Source organism: Cygnus atratus, chromosome 1 (genome assembly GCF_013377495.2).
Source record: "Cygnus atratus isolate AKBS03 ecotype Queensland, Australia chromosome 1, CAtr_DNAZoo_HiC_assembly, whole genome shotgun sequence".
Classification (NCBI taxonomy): domain Eukaryota; kingdom Metazoa; phylum Chordata; class Aves; order Anseriformes; family Anatidae; genus Cygnus; species Cygnus atratus.
Window position 1 is genome coordinate 189,744,781 of NC_066362.1, and position 20,870 is coordinate 189,765,650.

The 20,870-nt window shown below is 40.0% G+C and overlaps 1 protein-coding gene across 2 annotated transcripts in view; it reads left to right on the forward strand.

Annotated features, from left to right (window-relative positions):
• Positions 1–20,870, forward strand: part of MICU2 (mitochondrial calcium uptake 2) — a 155,312-nt gene that overhangs the window by 84,072 nt on the left and 50,370 nt on the right. For both annotated transcript variants that reach the window (XM_035542478.2, XM_050713559.1), the window contains exon 2: positions 4,702–4,849. In XM_035542478.2, the coding sequence (XP_035398371.1) occupies positions 4,702–4,849 (148 nt within the window). The remainder of the gene's footprint in view (positions 1–4,701; positions 4,850–20,870) is intronic.

Below are 20,870 nucleotides of genomic sequence, written 5' to 3' on the forward strand. Positions count from 1 at the left end.
GCCCTCACCCTGGACATGAACTTCTGTGTGTTCCTTACACACTTTCCATTCTGGCTGAAACCTCTTACACCCCGACCACTCTTTTTCTCCAAGCTTCCACCCTCCGATTATGTTTGCCCATATTTTCATTCTCATGCAATAAAATTGTGCAAGCGTGTTTGGAGTGAAGGAAGGTCAACTTTTTTGAGGCTCTCTGTCGCTCTTTGTGTCTTCTGCACTTTGTATGCACACAGCGAAAACAAGTCACTGTAATTGCACTCCAGAACTGCTGTTCTCTCCACTCACTATAAAGGGATCCTGCATTAACCAAGTTTATGTCTGTAAACCCCTGAAGGGAGGGTGCAGAGAGGACGGAGCCAGGCTCTGCTCAGTGGTGCCCAGTGCCAGGACAGGAGGCCATGGGCACAGCCGGGCACCCAGGAGGCTCCCTCGGAGCACCAGGCAGCACTTCTGTGCTGGGCGGGTGACGGAGCCCTGGCACAGGCTGCCCAGAGAGGCTGTGGGGTCTCCTCCCTGGGGATCTCCAAAAGCCACCTGGACGTGGTCCTGGGCAGCCTGCTCTGGGTGTCCCTGCTTCGGCAGGGGTGGCACCAGATGGTCCCCAGAGATACCTTCCTACCTTAACCATTCTGTGATTCTGTAATGAAGATGCTACTAGTGTAGCTGTATGAAGTTAGGTAAGACGAATCCTACTATTGTTTTTTTTCTTCGGATTTGTGCAGAATGCAGAGGCATTTGGGAAAATTTCAGCCTTTATTCTTACAACTGTTTGGGGGGGAAAGTAAAACCTCTTCAACATTTTGAAATACTTTTTTATATGCTTTCTATTTTGTGTTTACATGTTTCTCTCCCAGACTTCCACTGAGGTCTACCTTGCCGTCCTTCTTAAAGAGCATAATCGTGGGATATGAAATAATAGTAAACATTTTGCTTTCATTTCAAACTTCTGCACTCCTGATGGTTGTGCAGCCTTTCCCCTCCCCCCCTTTTTCCATTCTCATGCTGTGACAGTAACCAAACTAACAGGGAGGGAGGGGAGCAGAAATAAAGATATGTGTCATTATAACGATGGCAGGTCAGCTTTGTAACTGGTATGAACTGTGTCTTCTGTTGGTATGCCATGAATTTGCAGTCTGAGGAGCACATGCTATTCAGAAGCAGGGAGCAGGTATGTGTGAGCAGTTGAGCTCTAGTCTAACTCTAGCTCAGCTCTTGATTGTATCTGAAAGGTTTAGAATGCCTTTAACAGATGCTGAGATTCTTGTACAGTGACAGGGCTTTGAAAATTTTGCAAAACTTTGAATAAATAGTAGGAGTTGGTACAGCTGATGCATTTCATCCTTGAAACTTGATGAAAGGAAAGGGGCTTGATGAAGCCAGGTAGTCACACATTATTATCATTCTGGTGGGAATGCGTTTTCTTCCAGATACAAGGCACTGTTCAGAGTTAATATGTGAACTTGTATCTATCTATTTCAGATAAAAATGTAAAATGTGAGTTGCTGAAATTCAGTGCCTTGGTATCAGTGACAAGGTTTAGCTTTAGACAGAATTTGGACAAATACTGCAAGGCTTCAGAAGCTTGGAAATCCAGTTGTTATTAAGGTATTGTAGGATTAACCATTTACTTCTTGTCTAAACTTCTTTATTACTTCTTTATTTTGTGTTTGAGCAGAAAGATTGGTCTTCATTCCATAATTTTAGCTAAAGGACAACTGTGAAGCAATTTTCCAGTCTTAAATTTCCTGTAAGGCAAAAATTGCTCATGTTATTATGAGATGATGATTTTTATAAGAATGCTGCATGTGAATACCCTACAACTATGAACTATTCATTTGATATCTGCAATATTTGTTGAATCTTGTTAACAAAGCAATTACAGAATCGCTCGTCCCCCAAAGATGTAAAAAGAAGAAAGCAAAAGCACAAAGTACATTAGTTTTATTTTTAAACTGTATTTTCCAAAATGTACAGACCTGAATCGCAGAACAGCAACAATGCATCTCGTGTTGTAGACCATGATAAAGGCTCCATACTGTGTAAGAAAAAGTGTAAAGCAGTGATATCAATACAAAATGCTCATATGTGAAACAAAACCTTTGCTTTAGATACTTAGAAGTACCCCTCATTCAACTTCCATATTGAATTTTGTCTGTTTTAATTCTAAATTATGAGGATTTTGTGAAAAATTTCTTTTTTCTTGTTGATCCCTCCCCACACCTTCACTGAAAATCCAGTTTAAAGGGAAGCAAGCACACTATATTGGGAAACTAAAATTGTCTATAATTGGTGCTCATATTGTTCTGTGAAATACTTTAAATAACTGCATAGTGCTAATACAAGGTGAAAGAGGTGGGATTAGATGACAGGTTGCAGCATTATATTTAGAACTATAATTAAGTATGAATGTGATAATAATTGTTTCCAGGATCTGGCTATAGATTTGCCATTAATACCCATTGTCTTGAGATCCCCAAATCATATGACCCAGTTAGGGACCATGGTGTGCAGAAAAAAAGAAAAGCTGATGACATGGAGTTGAAATGCTCCCTTCTCTTCTCATTGTCCACTGAACCATTTTGTCACACTTTCTTCAATGGACTGGCTACTGGCTGCAGCTTGAGGTCTGCCCCCCTGCTCCTGGAGTGCTTCACGTCCAAGGATTTGGCCATTCCTCTCAGACCACCCTCAGTCCTATTATTTGCAGTGGCATGTGTATCAGCAGCAGTCCTCCACATCTTTCATCTACCCCATCAGCCTGACACTAACCCTAATGGTTTTCATTTTACCTTCAGAGCCCAGTCCAAGAGCTAGAAGCTACCATCTCAAAACAGCTTGCATGTTCGTCATATCAGCTAGATCCCCTGCTGTCTTTGCCACTTCATACCAAATCCCTGGCACGTTGTCAGCTGGCTGGAGGAAGTATAGCTGCTACTGCTTGATTCTGCAACTGTTCAGGCTCAGCAGAGGAGAGCGAGTTGGCAGTCCCCATCCTGGAGGAATTACACGTTAAAACTGACAGTGTCAGAAGCCTGATCGCAGCTTTTAAATGAGAGTCCCATTCCCTTCTCGCTGGCCCTGGATGTGTGTAAAATACACAGGCACCCCATCACCAGCTGCAGTATTTAAAGATCTGTGCACATTCCCAATTCTAACAACTTCCCATCCAATTAGATACCTGCTACCTTGCATGTAGCTATCATCAGTGAAATGCCAACTTCAGCAAAACCAATCTGTGTGTTCCCACTGGCCTCCCTTCCCCATCCATGTCGTTTGTGACCCCAGTTTGCCCCATGAACACCCTCAGCAGAGCAGACCCCATGTGTAACATCAGAGATCCTGATGTGCCTGTGGCTGGTTTGAGTGGAGCCAGGAGCCGCTTGTCCTGCCCTGTCTGAAGGCCCCTGCAAGCTGCAAGAGGTTGAGGAGTAGCCCTCCTCTGCAGGAGTAATCCTCTTTTATAAAACACAGCACACACCGGCAGTATTCTGAGATGCTTGACTGCTAAGCAGTCAGTAGGAACAATCCAGAAACTGAAAACTGTGAAAGCAAACAGTGATTGTTTCCTGGAAGGTTCAGTGCTGCCTTTTGGTAGGCTGTGTCCTACCTCAGCTGCACCCACTGATCTGCGTCAAGTGCTTAGTGCCGCAGGCATTGACCTAGCTGCAGGTCAGTGCTGCTATTTCATGATTGTTTCAAGTATGTCCAAGTTGAGATCTTGATACTCAGCCTTGTTTGAAAGCTTCTGGCTGCTCCATCACTTTCTCACAGCTTTTAGCAGTCCTAAAACTGAGTGCTGCTTCTGGTGGTAAAATCGTCCCACGGTTAATGTTCAAATATGCATAGCATGTTCTGAATTTTACAGTGTCTTTTTTTTCCTATTCTCGCTGTCTCTGAAATCCTAAAATGTAGATGTCTCTGTTTCACTATGAAAAACATAGTGAAACTGTGTCCTCTCCTTCTGCCTGTAAGTGCTGTTACTACTCTTCGGAAGTACTGCCAGCTTTTATGATTTCTCTCATGAGTCTCTCAATAGTTACGGTTTTTTTTTTGGAAGGGAGTTGAAAGTTTTTTGTTTTCTTGACTTATTGAATCTGTGGGTTTGGTGATAATATCTCTGACTTTACTGTTGATGCTTTAATCACTTTTCCCATTTTTCTGACTTCTCTAGAAGATACATACATGCATAAACCAGAACATTATTTGTTCCCCCATCTTAGGGCTTGTTCCATAAATTGATAGTTAACTTCAGGAGTGAATCCTTTGGTGAGCCAGACATTAACCTGGCAAAACACCATTCACCATTTGGTTGGTTTTGGTTTTTGTTGAGTTAGCAAGCTGAATTTGGCTCAGCAAGAGTCCAACAAGTAGCAAAGCTGGCAAACAGGGAGGTGCAGGACCATATGGCCAGGAGCAAGGGGAGTGGGAAGCAAGGGCAGCCTTTGGTGACAGCAAGCCATTAATTTGGCTCATCTGTGTTCTTAAAGCATGCTCTCAGTGAGGCCAAAAAATACTGTGAATGTCACATAAGCATGTTGTTCATTAGGACTGTGCTATAAAAGCTTTAATTTCTGGTAGTCTCTTGTTGTGGCTACCCACTAAATACTGAGGTTAATCAAGATGAGGTATAGGATTCTTTTTAATTACAGAGTTGGTCTACAAATGCAGCCGTCTTTCTGCATGGATTTTTTTCTGTTTCAGAAGGAAGATGTTGCAAATGAGGAAATGGCTGAAAGACTGTCTCTTCGGAAGCATCGCTTTATGCATTTTGCATCACTGGAGTATGAAGGAGAATATTACATGACACCAAGAGATTTCTTGTTCTCAGTAATGTTTGATCAAGTTGAACGTAAGTTGTTTTCTCATCATTGTATTTGTGAGAGAAAAGGAACTTGCAAGTACCCTTAAAGATGTAATATACAAATCACTGGGACAGGATTCTTTAAGTGACATCAGCCATCAGAAGCGAATTTATAAATGTGCATATGGATTCTCACAGGCACCACGTGTACGCTAGTGAAGTGAGGCTGATGATTTAGAAATCTGGTGACTTGATGATGGCATTACATCTCTGCATAATTTGCATGTCTGATCAGTATGTAGTTCCTCAATTACTTACGTGCCGCAGAAAATGGTAGGACTGTAATATGATAATGCTTGTGTCATTCCTGTCCCCGTTATCTGTCTGTCCAGTTTACCAGAAAGTACTCAAGTACTCTGTGACCTTTTTTTTTAGGTGAGGCAGTGATGGGAGTGACATGAATGAGTGTAGTGAAGTATAGAGCTCAGCTCTAGGTTTTTGATTTCAATTCTTTTCTAGTTTATAAACCCAGCTAAGAAAAAATGAAAATTGTTTGCATGTTGTTGTTGTTGTTAAAAAAAAAAGTACTTTTAAAAGTGTGTACTTTGAGGAGGAGCTAGGACCAGCATACATTGTTGTCCTTATGGTTTTCCAACCTCATTAATCTGCCCCATTCATTAGGCTTTATTAATCTATAATGTCCATGTTGGTTTTTTTAATGATATGTCTGTTTTTTCAAAAAAAAAAAAAAAGGGCTTTTATAGCTTTCCCAAGAATCTTTTGCTTCAGAGTTGTTCAGAAAGGTTAAGTTCCCCAAGTTTCAGTGTCACTCAGAAAACAAATTCCCTGTTAGTACGTCTGCTGAGGGAAAGGGGAAATCCAAGCTTCAGTAATTGTTTGCTGGATGGTCTGCACATCCTAACTGACCTGTTGCATGTTGTATAGTAAAAGCTGTTCACAGCCTGTGATGCTCCAATGCTCACTGCCTAGGGAGCAGGGAGTGTCAGAGTCACTTGAGGGTATCAAGAAGGAAATAAAGAAGGGAATTCAAAGCACTGTGGAAAGACATGGAGGAAGAAGGAGACTTGAACATACTGTGGTTCAAGCCTCTGATTTTAAGGGAAACCTGGGGCAGAGCGGACTTTACAGAGCTGCTGGTGGTCCAAAAATAGGACACAACAACCTGTAATAAAAATAAAAAAAGACTTACCTTATGTCTGCCAAAAATCTATAGCTGATAAGGGTGCATGGCTACCCTGCTGACACACAATTTCTAATATTATACTAAGCTGAATATAAATCCTTAGAAGGACTATATGAGCTTGAAGGTCATGGAGATTCTCAAAATAACTTTTGGTTTTTTAAATATATGGCAAATGGAAAGAGTTTTTTTCCCTTCAAGATTTATGTCAGTAAGTTAAAAACCTAGAAGGGATTTTCTTTTGAGTTTTCCAGCCCGAAACAGTGAAAGACAGTGAGTACTGAAATTTTCAGTGTTGAAGGTGTGGCTTTCAGACGGTTGTCTGTGAAAGCAAGGTTAGAGAAAGAAGTGTTTTTCAGTCTTAGCGGTTCATACATATTAATTGGTTACTCCAACTATAATAGTATACATGCAGATTTTTAATGAAGTGGTATGCGGATAGGATTTATTTGTAATTCTGCCAAATTAATTTCAGATAATTTGCTAATATAAGTAGGAAACAGCTTCAAACAGAAAAGAAAAAATAATGACAAGAAAAATATGTGAACAAAAAAAATCTTTGCACTAACACATATTTAGCATTTCAAGTTGATGTCTGGCTCACAACAATAACATTGTAGACAATTGGTAGAAAAATGTTAATACAAGAACCTAATGCTCCTAAACATTTTTTTAACCATCATCAGTGTGAGTTCTTTGGCCGGTAGCATAAACACAATGGTAAGCGTTTCTCTTCAAGTCATAGTGTTTGGGATTTTAGGTTTTCTTGTAGCTGTAAACAGACATAGTATTTGTTGGCTGAGAAATATGGTGGCCTGATTATTTTGAAGGCTTGTTCATTTTGTTTCAAAGAGTTTCCTCTGAGGTAAGCATGCAGACTTATGTCAAGACTCTGTCCAGGTATATTAAGAGTAGATCAAGATGGTGAGCTTCATTCCAAAGCAGTAATTATATTTGGAAACTTCTGGTTTGTATCATAAAATTAATTCCCTTTTAACCCTGAACAATGGTTTTAGAAAGGGAAATGGGCAAGGCAACACTACTACTAGAAAGGTCTTCACTTACTGGCATAGAGAGATGCAACTTTAAAATGTGATACTGGACTCAAATGGTAAGTCTTATGATGCTGAATGTAGAGTTGTAATGATTTGGCTATTCTACACTTGCATTTTATTAATCACTAATCTAAAAAAAAAAAGTTCGAAGCACTCAAACATTCACCCTCATAAACATTTGCTTACAATAATTGGAGTTTGCGAATTGGTTGTTGTGTGTAATAATACAGAAGGTCTAGTTCTGTCTGTAGGCTGTTCTCAAGTTTTGTTTTTGCTGTCTTTCTCAAAGCCCATAGTCCAGAACAGGGCGTCAGCCTCCATCCCCCAAGCCCCCCAGAAATGTTCTCTCAAATGCAGTCTTTGTGGCAGATTTGGGAAGTTGTTTAATTCTAGCTATGTTGGACCAATAGAGCAAGCAAGTTCCAAAATGCTGGGTTCCTTACTCAAAACAATCTGCTGGCTGTTCTGTCACTTACCAAGGTCCAACTGAGACTGCTGACCACAGGAGGGAACATAGCATCTCACCAGGGCTTCTGTACATCCTGAACAGTATCTTAGATGTTATCCAGAAGCACTCGTGCTTACTATGAAGCACTGATGTCAATGCTGTTGCTGAAATGTAGTAATTAATGAGCATCAATTTATTTGGGGGAATATAAGAATAATAATGTACAGTAAATTCTGGGTTTGTGGTTAGTATTGATAAAGATTCCCTTAAAGGCTGCAGACCATAAAAGTAAATTGCTGAGATGCTTGAGAGCTATTTTTACTTTTTGTGTGATGATTATGAAGATTGTATAGAAGGTGCTGCAGCACTGCATATGAAAGAAATTACTGCATTTTCATAAGTCTCTTATGTGTTTGCTGCCTCCTCCTTATACTTTTTTAGGGAAAAAATGAGCTTCAGAGTTATCTTCCTCTTTTCTTTGTGTACTCTAGCCTGTTTTCCTTCTTCACACAGCACTTTCTGGATAATTCTCAGTTTTCTACAGAGCTGTGGTCTTGTTTCTTCTCCTGGAAATGTTTATTTATTTTTTTTCCTGTCTGCTTTTTTTCCCCTAATATTTTTATTCCATTGCATTCATTTATTTATCCTTTTGCAAACTAATGGAGTCTGTTGTCACTTTTATTTCTCTCTAGTCTGTTTTGTTGTTTGTTTTCTTTTGTATCCAGATGCCTAAAGAAGTGGTCGGGGAATGTGTCTGTGTCTCATGTAAGCACACAGACAAAATTGAACTGTGGACAATGCTAGAAGGGCAGTGATCGCTATCCTCTGTACTTTCAGACAGGGAATGGGGAGGATCATAAGGCTTGTGGTTTGTTCTGCGAATCAACGATAAGACAAGGCTGGGCAAACGTTGCAAATGCTGCCAGCCTCACAGAAGGGGATCTTGGAGTGTGGGGAGATGCTTGTCCCTCACCAGCAAAAGGGGAAGATTAATACTTGTCCTGCAGTTTCATTTAAGTTACTGAAGATAGAAAACCCACATTGGACTTGAGTGCTGCCACCTTTTCATAGTGGGGAGAACCAAAAAATGAAAGGAAAACTTTCAGCTAATGCACAGGGAAAAATTTCACAACTTACCTCAATGGTCTATCCCTTATTGCGCCAGGAATTGTATTTGTCCTATAACATTTAGTGTGCTCCTTTCATTGAGTACTAAAGAGAACATCAGCTTGAGGCCAGGGCTTTTGAAATTAAACTTGAGATTGGATGTAGACAAAAAAGACTCAAAAGTGGAAGATTGATGTTTACATAGGGGATTTTTTTTACAACATCAGTAGTTAGAATTTAGTTCAGTCCTTGCTTTTCTCAACAGAATGAAGTTCCAGCAATATCTAGTCAGGATATGACAGTAGGCAGTAGTTAGGCAGAGTAACCATCGCCAGTCCATCTTGTTAGCTGGCTGATGCTTGGGTTGGTGTTGCAGCCTCCTCCCATACATCTCAATTGAGTACAAACCAGCAGTGTTGCCCCAAAATCATAGAGTGAATCACAGAATGGCTTGGGTTGGAAAGGACCTCAAAGATCATCTACTTCCAAAAAGTGTGGAGGGAGTCCCTCAGCTCTGCCTGGTCGCTTTCACCTTGTGCTGCCTCCCCTCTGCCAGCACAAAAAATCGCACGGCCACATGCTGAGCCCAGCTAAGGGACTAATGTGGGGTGGAGGGAGTCATCTCTTCCTGCTGGCTTTCTGACGTCAGTCAGTTGTCTCCAGTTTGTTCTAGAGCTGTGTAAGTGCTCCTGGGGATGCTAGAGGTGGGAGCAGTCCATTGCTTTGCCCACACTGAAGCACCTGAGATGAGCTCTCCATGCATTCCTGGGCAAGCAGCAGCTTCTCGTTTCTGCCCCTGAGCCTCAAGGTGCCTCATGCTGAATCACATAAATCTGGTTTACTTCAGTGAGTTTAACTTCAAAACACCTTTAAAAGGTGAGAACACTGAGCAAATAAGCTGTGTGCACCAAGGTGCTGAGGCTAATCACGGCATTCTGTTGTTTTATTCCTATTCAGGCATAAACACTCCCAAAGGAAAAAAAAAAAAAAAAAAAAGAGAGAGAGAGAGAAAAAAGAGCCAGCAAAAAGACAGAATGAGAAGCAGTCATGAGTAGGGAATAGTGGTCCTTGTCCAACAGCCTTGGGTGTTTTTTTTTGCTCCCTGTTGATTTTCATTGGAGGTTACTTTGTAATCTCCTGTTGTTTTTTAAGTATAATTCAATATAAACCAAAGTACACATGGTGGTGTGTAAACCAGATGGGTAGTTGCATTGTTGGTGCTGGATCAAAAGTGCTGAAGCTGGAAAATACCAAAATATTTTAGCTATGTCCAGATTGTCTAGTGAATTCCTGTACATAGTTGGGTGGAATTTTTTACTGAAACAAAATCTTAGGTGTGCCCTTTGACAAAGTTGCAAAACATGCAATAAATTATGACTTATTATAGAACAATTTTGAAGATAAGGAAACAGATGAACTGTAGTGCAAATACATCAACAATCATAAAATCCAGCCCAACTGATCTTGAACCCTGCTTGATGGACCTTAGTTCCCTAGTTCTGTTCATTTGTTTCCTGGTGCATAGGTTTCTCTGTTAATCATTTTCTGTAATACGGGCCAAACTATTGTGAAATCTTGGCATTCCTATTGATTAAATCACACCTGCAAATTTATTTACTATCAGGGTGATAATGAAGAAAAATATTTACAGTCCTGCCATTTAAGGAGAATAAGCTGATAACAAATGCAGAGTTTTGTGACAGACTTATTTTGTTTTGCATATTGACAAAGCAAAGAGCTTTATAAAGGAAGAATGGCACGATCAAAAAAAAATTTGCTTGCTTTTCCACACAGTGTTTCATGCCAGATTACCTTTGTAAATATTTGCTTAACTCTATTACTGTTAGTTGTTTTGAGGAAGGTAAAGCATCCGCCTTTCTGTAAACAGTGACAAACAGTAAATGAAATCTGGTATTCTGACACAGCGTTTGTGCCAGTATAAAACACCTACAGCAGTGTTTTGTACCAGTTAACTCAGTGTGTACTAAATGCACCTTCGGGATGGTTGGATTCCTGTCTCTATGCCGTGCAATCTCGTGTTAAACCACGTTACTACAGGGATGCTCAGCAAACATTGCAAAACCAGCAAGTCCGTCTGGGTAATCTGTAGGATGTTAATGGAAACTGCACTATCTGATGCAATGATAAATTAGTGAGAAAGTGGTTTTTTGTCACTCTCCTTACCATGATGTAAAAACTTTTCAATATCTAGTAGTACGTAGTAACAATAATATGAACTTGCATCAAAAATGCTTGCATTTTTAAGATGACAGGTATACGAAGGATAAGGCTCATCTGACTGGCACTGGATTTTCATTAAAATGCAGCAGTATTTTTAAAAGACCCTTCCAGTTTTATGTAACCTTGTGTTTTATACAGTAAAGTGTACTTAGGTTTGTATTCCAAATTGTGCAGCCAATGTTGTGTTAGAACTTCTCCAGAGAAATACCATCTCTGATGTGCTGTTGTTGTAGAACATATAAGAAAATCTGTATTAAATTTTGAAAAAGGCTAAAGATACAAGAATGTTTCAGAAGATGAAGATTTTTCAATGCATTAAATCCAGACCGTGTTTATGTTCATTTTTCTGAAGAAGATTATACTATTCCAGAAGTACCGTCCTTTTCCAAGTAGAAGACAAACATTCAGGTTAGCTTGTCTGACAGCAATTTACACCTAATAGATAAAGATTTTGATCCTGGAAACCCTTCTGTGCATATTCAGTCCATATTTAATGTACCATAGCATCTTCACTTCCTGAACCACTCCTTTATCTGCAGCACTTTTCAGAAGTTAAAACAGATTTTTCTGTGCTTGGTAACATGAAAATGCCAGAGGCGATATTGGCATGGTTGAGTCCTAACACAATACATGGCAAAGAATATAAATGGGGTTTAAGTTTGCAGGGAGAAGCTGTTTGACTTAAATTTTCCTTGAAAACATGGTTGGCACAAGGTTGTAATGTGTTGGCAGGTTGGATATGATGTGTGGCTTCACATTGCTACAGCATCAGTGTGGTCAGGAATGTGAACGAATCTGAGGAGAGGATGCAATGCAAGACTGCAACAACTAGAAAACCAAGTTCTCCATTGTGCTTGGTGGTCAGTGCTGGTGCAGTTGGTGGGGTTTGGAGATCCAAGAGTGACCGGGCACTTTAGGATGGGCTAAATCAGTTTTTCTGCCCATATCTTGAATTTCTGCCTACAGGGGGAGTTCAGATGCCTGTTCTCCAGTGTCTTAATTTTGACCTGAATGTTATATATGATAACTAATCAAACTGATATGAGTTATGCATGAGTTTCAGATCTAAAACCTAAGATTCAGAGTTGAAGACTGAAGTTGAAGCTTGTGTAAGCTGTGAAGCTCCATATGGGAAGCGTAGATTGAAATGTTATACAGGGAGCCATCGGCACAGTTGGGAACTGAATTCAATCCTCCTGAATTTCTAACGTTATAACAAAGGGATTTTTTTCTCTCTCTCTTTGCATTTAGCAGTTTTCAGTACTGGTATTTTGTTGTTGCTCAGCTTCTCCAACCGTGACATGCAAACTGGGATATATGCAGGACAGACGGTCCCTTACCCACTGCTAGATGGAAGGTAAAACAAAGCGACATGATGGTTTGAAGTCATGGCATGAATCTCTTCTGAGTTTTAGAGAATCAGCCACTTCTGGCCAAACCTTCTTAGTTGTCATTTACTCATTTCTTAGAGTGGGCTTACGAATGAAGGAAAATGATGTTACTGTCGAGGGTGCTGCATACATAAGCAGATAACCAGGTTGCTGAAAAATTCTGCATTTGTAACCAGCCCATATCGTGAATTTGTTATGTACCTGGTTCAGCTGTCCTTCATCATCCAAACATCATTAGGAAATCCTACCACAACCCTAAGAAACTCTTTAAAGAAACGTGTTAAGTACATCTGGTGTTTCATTTTCTCTTAACTGTCCAAATACAGCATTGAAATTGATGTATAAAATATCAGATTGATTTGGATAGGATGTTTCACCTCAGTCAATTGTTGCTAAATAGATAAGCTAGTCAGTATCTTATTTTCTTTTCTCATCTGCAGCAGTTTGTTAACACTGATAACTGAGTTACATAGACTGTCTGTTGCAACACTGATTGTGTCTACTAGATTGGTTTATCTAAAAATTAATTTTAAATTGTTCTTTATCTAGAAACAGTAGAAATACTGCAGAAAATCATAAAATCTTGGTAATATGTATTTATGTTTGGACATAAACTTTGTTGTAAAATCAGAATAAAGGCTTGTGTACTTTCACAGTGGTTGCATCACAGGGTATGAAGTAGCAGAATCTGAATTGGGATTCTTATGGGGAAATGGGATCTTCCCCTGGCAGCAGTCAAATCTGGCCTGTTGGCCAAGCTGCTTTTTGGTGTATTGATCACTAGCAATTGCACTGACTTATTTTTTCCTCTTGTTCTTCAAGAAAATTTCTTAAGCTGAGAGTCCCAGAAAGAGACAAGAGGTGCTGGGATTAGAGCAGAGGTGCCAGGCAGCAGCCAGGGAGTGTGCGCAGTCCAAGGGGGGAGAGGGAGGAAGGACTGAACGGTGGTGGTCAGAGGAAGGGGAACTGCAGCAAAATCACTTACAAAGGAGTAGGTTTTGCCATCTCATTGCACAGTGGGTGGGTGCCTTTTGGGAATCCCTGTTCCATTTCCATGCCTGCATCCATGTCACAAGACAGCACGGGAGGTACCTGGGATACATTTCTTGGAAGGTCAGGCAAGGAAATATATTTTTGATCCTTAAAACTATACTAGGATTATATTAATTACATTTGTCTTTTTGTGTCTATGTCTGCTTGAGACAACAGCAAGGTTATAATAAGCTCCTGGCTTTGTTTTTTCTTATTTTTCCTTTTGTGGCGATGCTGACTAGCTGGAGAATGACGCAGAATCAGAATTCTTATCTCTATTGACTGCAATGCATGCTGATTAGTTAAAAAATTTTGGCAAGACATCATGATTTGAAGATATTTTGCTAGCTATTCTGCTTTCTGAAGAGCAATAGTTAATGAGGAGATATATTGCAAGTTCTCAATGAATGAAAACAGTTTTTTAAAACTGGGCACAAAAATAGTATCGATACTAAAACTGGTCAGACTTCAGCTGAGTTGTAAGCGAGAGGCAAGTGGTCTCAACACACATCTTGAAGGATTTAGTTATTTAAAGTGAGAAAGTTATTGGTTCTTTAATGGCACCTGAATGGAAAACAGATTCCTTGAAAAGAATGAAAATATATTGTGTGCATACAGAATACTTGTAGTACAAGTAATGGAAAGATCTGGTTATTAATAACAGGAGCCTGCTTGTTGTATAAACATCGTCTGCCTTAGAATTTCAGAAGTCTTGCAACAGTTTCTGCTTTAGTTAACTATTCCAGTTTCGTGACATGCTACTGTGATATTTAAAATACTTAACAGAGAAGTCACACTTCTCTTTTGTAATACATGTGAGCAAAATTCAAGAACTCCTACAATTGTTCCTGGGCTCTGAATACTTTTCCTATTTGTAAGGACTTTTTATTTTTGTAGAACACCACGTATTATTTGGACTGCATTTATAACGTAATTGTTGACATACCACCGAAAATATCTCTGGGATTTTTTCTGCCATGGGTTCCGAATACTTTTTTGACAGATTACTTCAGTATTATTTCTTTAATAAATTCAGTGGAACTTAATCAGTTCAGAAACATCGTGCTTAACTGACAATTAAGTCTTAACAGATGTAGCGTGAAAATCAGACTCAATGAATTTTTATCACTCTTAAATGTATTTTAATTTCTTGCAGCATATGTCCTTAACACAGACAGGTATTGTTTTGTATCTAAAAAGTGCAATCTGCTTATAAAATACCTTGGGTTTCATTACAGTACTTAGAAATGATGGTGCTCTGGCAGACCCCTAGGTCTTGCGGGTGCCAGGAGTGCACGTCAGGTTCCTGCCAAAATCTATCTTGCATTCTGGCCTCGTGTTTTCAGTTGTGTGTAACTTTGTGCTCATGGTTCTGTGCTTTCCCTTAGGCCAGAGCAGGATTTTTATGATATTAGTCATGTGATTGATTCTTTCTGGAGTAATTTTGATAATCCTAAGGTGGAACCACCAAGGATTGCTATCCTTATAGGCAGTGAGAGCAGGCAAGGTAAGCAGCCTGCTGTGGCAGATGAATGGAGCAATCCCCGCTTGCCAAGTGAACGGCTAGGGGCCGCAGAGGGACCTTTGAGAAGCTGTATTGCCCCCTGTTTTGAGAGCATTGGCATCCATTTCCCAAGGGGGAACCTGCCCACATTACACGCTCGTTTTTTGCTGCCCAGCCCGGAGGCACCTGCAGTGGCTACAGCACAGGCTGCAGTCTGTAGCCTGTCTCGCCTACTGTGAAACAAAAGCAAATACCAAGCTCAGAGCTTGTTACCATGCATAAAACACACAGGTTTCTCTTGTTAGAGCCACCTGCTTACATGACCGTGCCCAGCCCAGTTACTGCAGAGGAGGACACGTCCCAGAGCCATGTCTCAGCAAGGGAACCGACCTCCCAACACTAGCCAGGCTGTCAGAGAGCCCTGGTCCTCACCCTGCCATCCCTCACGCTGCTGAGCACCTGGTCATTCTGCTGGCTACAGCTTTCCTTAAATCTTTCCTCTCAGACCTGGAAAAGGCTTGCATACCTGAAAGCCTAAGGATTTTTCAGCCATAACATACGAAAGCTGCCACTCTTCCTAACAAATCCTGCCTTGGTTCTTACCAGATGGAGTTTGAATATAAAACATGGCCAAGCCAGCTGCCATTTGACTTTGTTCAGAGTATTTTAGTAGTCTTTTGGGAAAGCTGACATTTGAAGTCTTCAGTATGATAGAGCTCGTTTTCCCAGGTACTTGCTGCCTCTTTGTGCCTTTGCTTCACGCCCTCTGCACCAGTACCTCAGATGCTGCTGGAACTGCTGGGACAGGGGAGTCTTGCTGCTGCGGTGGTATTGGCACGCACTTAGTAAGTCACCTGTCCCACTGGAGAAACCCTGACTTCTAGAAATCAGAAGACTTCTGTCTTTTTTGTTCCTCTCCAAATGTTTTTTGGTTTGTTTTCCTGCAGAAGAGCAAGATGTGTTTGTTCTTAACTGTGGACTGAATCCAAACAGTTGTGAGCCTGACATAGCAGATTCTTATAATAGAGAATACTAAAATTAGTCATTTTGTCTCATGTGAATGGGCATCTGCTTTTCCATTGGGCCTGTATTTATTTGCTCTGCTCTCTCTGACAACTTCTGAGCAGCCACCCATGCCCTGACACAGTGATTAATTCTTCTCTGTGGGTTTTCTGGTGGTGGGAAATGTGACAGCTCACTTCTGTTTCACCGTCACTTTCCTGGGAGAAAATATAAAACCTAATGTTCAAAAATTTCATCTGCTTCTCTAGCTTTGGTGTAATCAGCAAAAGAGATCAACTATTAGCAAAAGGGAGCAACATTTTCTGCAATGTTTCTGATAGTAAAGGCAGACTCCATTGGGGAAAAAATAAGAGTGGCTTTGCTATGGAGACTAGGAACAGTACTTAAGACAGTAACCCATTACCTGTAAATGCTCAATTTACAGTGGGCAACATAAAATTATTTTACCCGTTCATTACAAGAAAGCTGTCTATTGCTTTTCATTTGCATTCAATGTGAGAATTGTAAAAAGCCTGCTTAGAATTTGATTCCCATTCCAATTCAATCTCTTTCTACTGCAGCTAAAGCAAATGCTCATTTCAGGACAGTCACTGTTCTTTGTGTCCAGTAGTTGTATGTGTTGTATGGAGGAGAAAGGATATCTGCTTAATCATGCCATCATAAGAACATTCATACCACAGCTCACCTAAGTTAACGTGTAATATCTTCTAGTGGATTTTTTAAGCATTTGTATGCTCTGTTAGGGTGATACCTAATGCCTTAGCACTTCTTTTTAGTATTCAATGGCTAAGTGTATCAACGTTTATCATATACCTTCTAAAAGTCAGCTCCCGTTTTAGCAGTTTAAAAACTTAAAATATAGACCTTGTATAAATTTTTCATGCTGAATTTAAAATCAGTTGTCACTACTGCTTATACTGGAAAGCAGTGACACAGCATCTTCTCTGTTGCTTGAACACTCTTCTGATATCCAACCTAAAATTAATCATTCTCCGTTTAAACCCACTTGCTCTTGTGCCAACATTTTTTATTACCTAAAATAAGTTTTTTTTCTTTGAATCTTAACCCCGTGATGCATTATAGATAATTATATCACGACTCAGCACTGGTCTTGTTAGGTTAAGCAAACCCAGGTTTATTTTTATCTCATCTGGCTTGGGGGAGGCCATCTATTCCATGGCTTCGTGTAGGTAGCTTTATTCCATGGTGGGTTTTTTTTGAATTTGATTTCTTTTTACAAAGCCAACTGCATTCCTTGGCTCAGAGCACAGCCCACCTGCAATCACTGTGTCCTAAGAGGTGGAAAAAGGATTGAAGTCGGGAACTTCTTAAGTAAATGCTGTTTCTGATTGTCAAACAGCAGCATCAGTTGCGGAGCTAAGTGATACAAATCAATGCTTAATAAAGAAATATACTTGTGCTTGTTTAGCATGCACTTCACTCGCAGTCTGTACATGCAGAACAGCTTCCAGCACCACAGGTGCTTTGGTCCTCATTTGTAGCTCTGTGCATATGCCTGGCTGAGAGTATTACAATAGAGCAAAATATGTCCTGTGTTCTCATTTGAACGAAGTTTTAACATAATCATGGAAATGTGGGTAAGACAAAAAAAAAAAAAAGAGAGAGATCTGACCAAGAACATTTTTTTAGATGTGTACAGTGAAGGGGTTAATGCCCCTCAGATGATGTACATCTTAGCACACCTTCTTCCATTTTTCAGTCCAATGTTGCTTTTGGAGGAGCAATTAGTTTGGTCAGAGAAGGTGAGTATGACAGGAAGGAGACAATACAACGATAATTAGAAGCAGTGGACACAGAACCCCAGTTTATTGAAGACTTCTGCAAGTTAAATGAGTTGTTGTTAGTAGGAATTTTGATGTAAAGTGTAGTTTCGTTTTTACATTTGTCTCCTCCATTGTCTTTACTGAATAAATTCTTCTGTTCTGTATCTATTTTGACAGTCCTAACACAATGTTTACTATGGTGCTAAATAGGATCAGAATTCTTTAGAAACCTGATTATATACATGAAGGCAAGGTAAAGACAAATATATTTTTGGGGTTTGCTACATCAGATGAATTGAGATGGGGACAGGTCTTGGGCAAACAAGACAATTCTAGAAAAGATGTGATTACTTTTTTTAAAGAGACTGCTGATCATTGTCTCTTTTTTTTTTTTTTTGACAGACTTATTTTTCCTCTAGATTCTGTGGAATTTGAGATCACAGGCTCAACAGAAGGCTTATCTTCACTTCTCTTATTCAGTCTTGAAAGTTCATCCCTTAGAGCAGAAGAGGTGTTCTAGGTGGTGCACAAGACTTTATTTTCTACTGGTAGGGAATGCTGATGGATATCACATCAGTAATTTATTATTAAACTTTCTATTAACAGCATTAATTCTTTTTCTAAGTTGGAAATTAACCTTAACATTTTGGCCACTATGGTAAGTCACAAGTAACATCTGTTTTTAAGCTCTTCTATGATTTCTCATCACTTTAGTTCTCTCTAACCTTTCAGTGAAGTTCTCAGACTTTTCATGATCCTGCTCCTCTTTCCATTACCACCTTACCTTCTGAATAAAGGCAATGTTTCAAGTCAGTTTTAGGAAACTGTCTTCATTCTGATACTCTGAAAAAACTAGCCAAAACTAGATCCCTTCAGTAGTCATTTTGTGTGGCAAAAATAAGATAAACCTTTCTTACTTAGCTTAAAATACAGAAGCCTTCTGTTAGCACTTGCATCTTGGTTCTTGGAGCCCCTGCTGTATGAAAACTTCCCAAACAGCTGTTAATTGCTATGTGACAGATGTTAATGATGTATAAACAAGTCAGACTCAGCAGGGGTTGTTACTGGTTTGCTCTGAGCTTCCAGATTAGCTAAAAACAGAATGAGCTAATCTTAGAAAGAAAATCCTGGCTAATTTAAAGGTAAAAGCAATAATAACGTGGACCATCAACTGAAGCAATTCAACCACTGAAAGGAACTCCTATGACATATGAGAAGGAAGAAAGAAAGAACAGCTAGAGATTACAATAATGCCAAAATCTGAGAAGTTCTGGAAATAATGAAGCAGGTCAACACAGGACCAGTAAAAAAAAAACAAAGCAATAGGCAGCATCTTCTGTAGGCAAGTTCCCAAACAAGGTAATTAGAATATCCTTATCTTCTCACAGTGGCAACTGGAAAAAGTAGTGTCATCACTGGTGTCATCTGCACCACACTGGCCTTCCTAAAATTTTCGTATAAGGTTGCACTTCAGAGCCTTATAAAGGGAAAAGGTTCCTTCTGGAAATTCTGACAGGACAGGATCAGCTTAATTCAGCTCTGAATAGCAATTCCATTTACCACTAGTCATCCTTATAATCTCTAGGAATCTAAAATATCTGAAGTTAAGTGCTACAGTGCTGTACCTATGCCAAAAGTCTCTTTCCCTCAAATAGCCCTTTTTTCTTCTTATGCCGATTCACTAATCACTAATGGGAATTAGTTGCAGTTGTTATGATTCTGCTGAAAAAGAAAGTGATGTGTTGTGTTATGCTAGAAAAGACATCCAGTAATTCAGTTCATTCTTTTAATAAAACAACTTGCAAAATGGATGTTTCTTTTGTGTGTGTTTACTCAGCCTCTTCTTTCAATGGACAGTGTCATGAGACTTTGGGAAGACGAGGAACAGATGGATATCACCAATTGCAAAAGTGATAGAATCATAGAATGGTTTGGGTTGGGAGGGACCTTAAAGGTCATCTAGTTCCAACCCCCCTCTCATGGGCAGGGACACCTCCCACTAGACCCCATCCTACCTGGCCTTAAACATGTCAAGGAATGGGGCATCCACAACTTCTCTGAGCAACCTGGTCCAGGGCCTCACCACACTCTGAGTAAAAAACTTCTTCCTAACGTCCAATCTAAATCTACCCTTTTTTAGTTTAAAGCCATTCCCCTTTGTCCTACCACTACATTCCCAGGGCTACTGAGGGCCCACAATTTCCCTAGTCTTCTTTTTATCACTGATATACCCATGGAGGCCTTTCTTGTTGCCTTTCATGTCCCGGGCCAAATTTAATTCTAAAAGGGCTTTGGCTTTCCTGACCTGATCCTTGGCTGCTCAGACAATGTCTCTGTATCCCTCCCAGGCTATCTGTCCTTGCTTCCACTCTCTGGAGGCCTCCTCTTTCTGTTTGAGTTTGGCCAGGAGCTCCTTGTTCATCCATGCAGGCCTCCTGACATTTTTGCCCAACATCGTCTTTGTTGGAATGCATCGCTGCTAAGTTTGGAGGAGGTGATCCTTGAATATTAACCAGCTTTCTTGGGCCCCTTTTCCCTCCAGGGCTTTGTCGCGTGGTGCTCCACCAAGCAGATCCCTGAAGAGGGCAAAGCCTGCTATCCCAAAGTCCAGGGTAGTGAGCTTGCTGTGCTCTCTGCTCGCTGCCCTCTGGATCCAAAATGCAAGTGTCCTGAGTAAAACCATGGGATATTAGCAAGTGGATCTGAAACAACCTTGTGAACTTTATTTTGTTTTGATTCATCACATTTTAGAAGTTCCACATACCCACATTCAAAAGAAAGGCAGTCATTAGTTTACTAAATGCTTTCAAGATATCTAAAATCTAAATATGTAAAGAAAGTGATTTCATGCCTTTTCGTCCTGTTGTACAAATGTATTTATGGTTTCTTCAAGAGAAGTCTGCTGCAAGGCAGAGGTGAAGAGAAGCTAGCCCCAGTCACCCCATACAGTAACTGAAAACCATCTCGTGCATGTTCAGCTGATCCTTTCATTCCTAAGCAGAATTTATATTGGTTATAATTTAGAAATTAACTGTACTATAACTCTACTGTAACTGTACTGAGCACACAGACATCTAGTCAATGTAAATTGCCTGTTCATGAATAAGGCTTATGTTCTGGAAGATAAACATAATAGGGTTCTGAATTTTTGTGGTGTTTACCATGCTCTAGACAGCAAGACAAAATGTCCTAGACCTTGATCTTAAATACGGAGTTCTCATTATCAAAAATTACCAATGTAGAACTGTTTCCTTTCAATAAAATGTCCAAATTCACAGTTAAA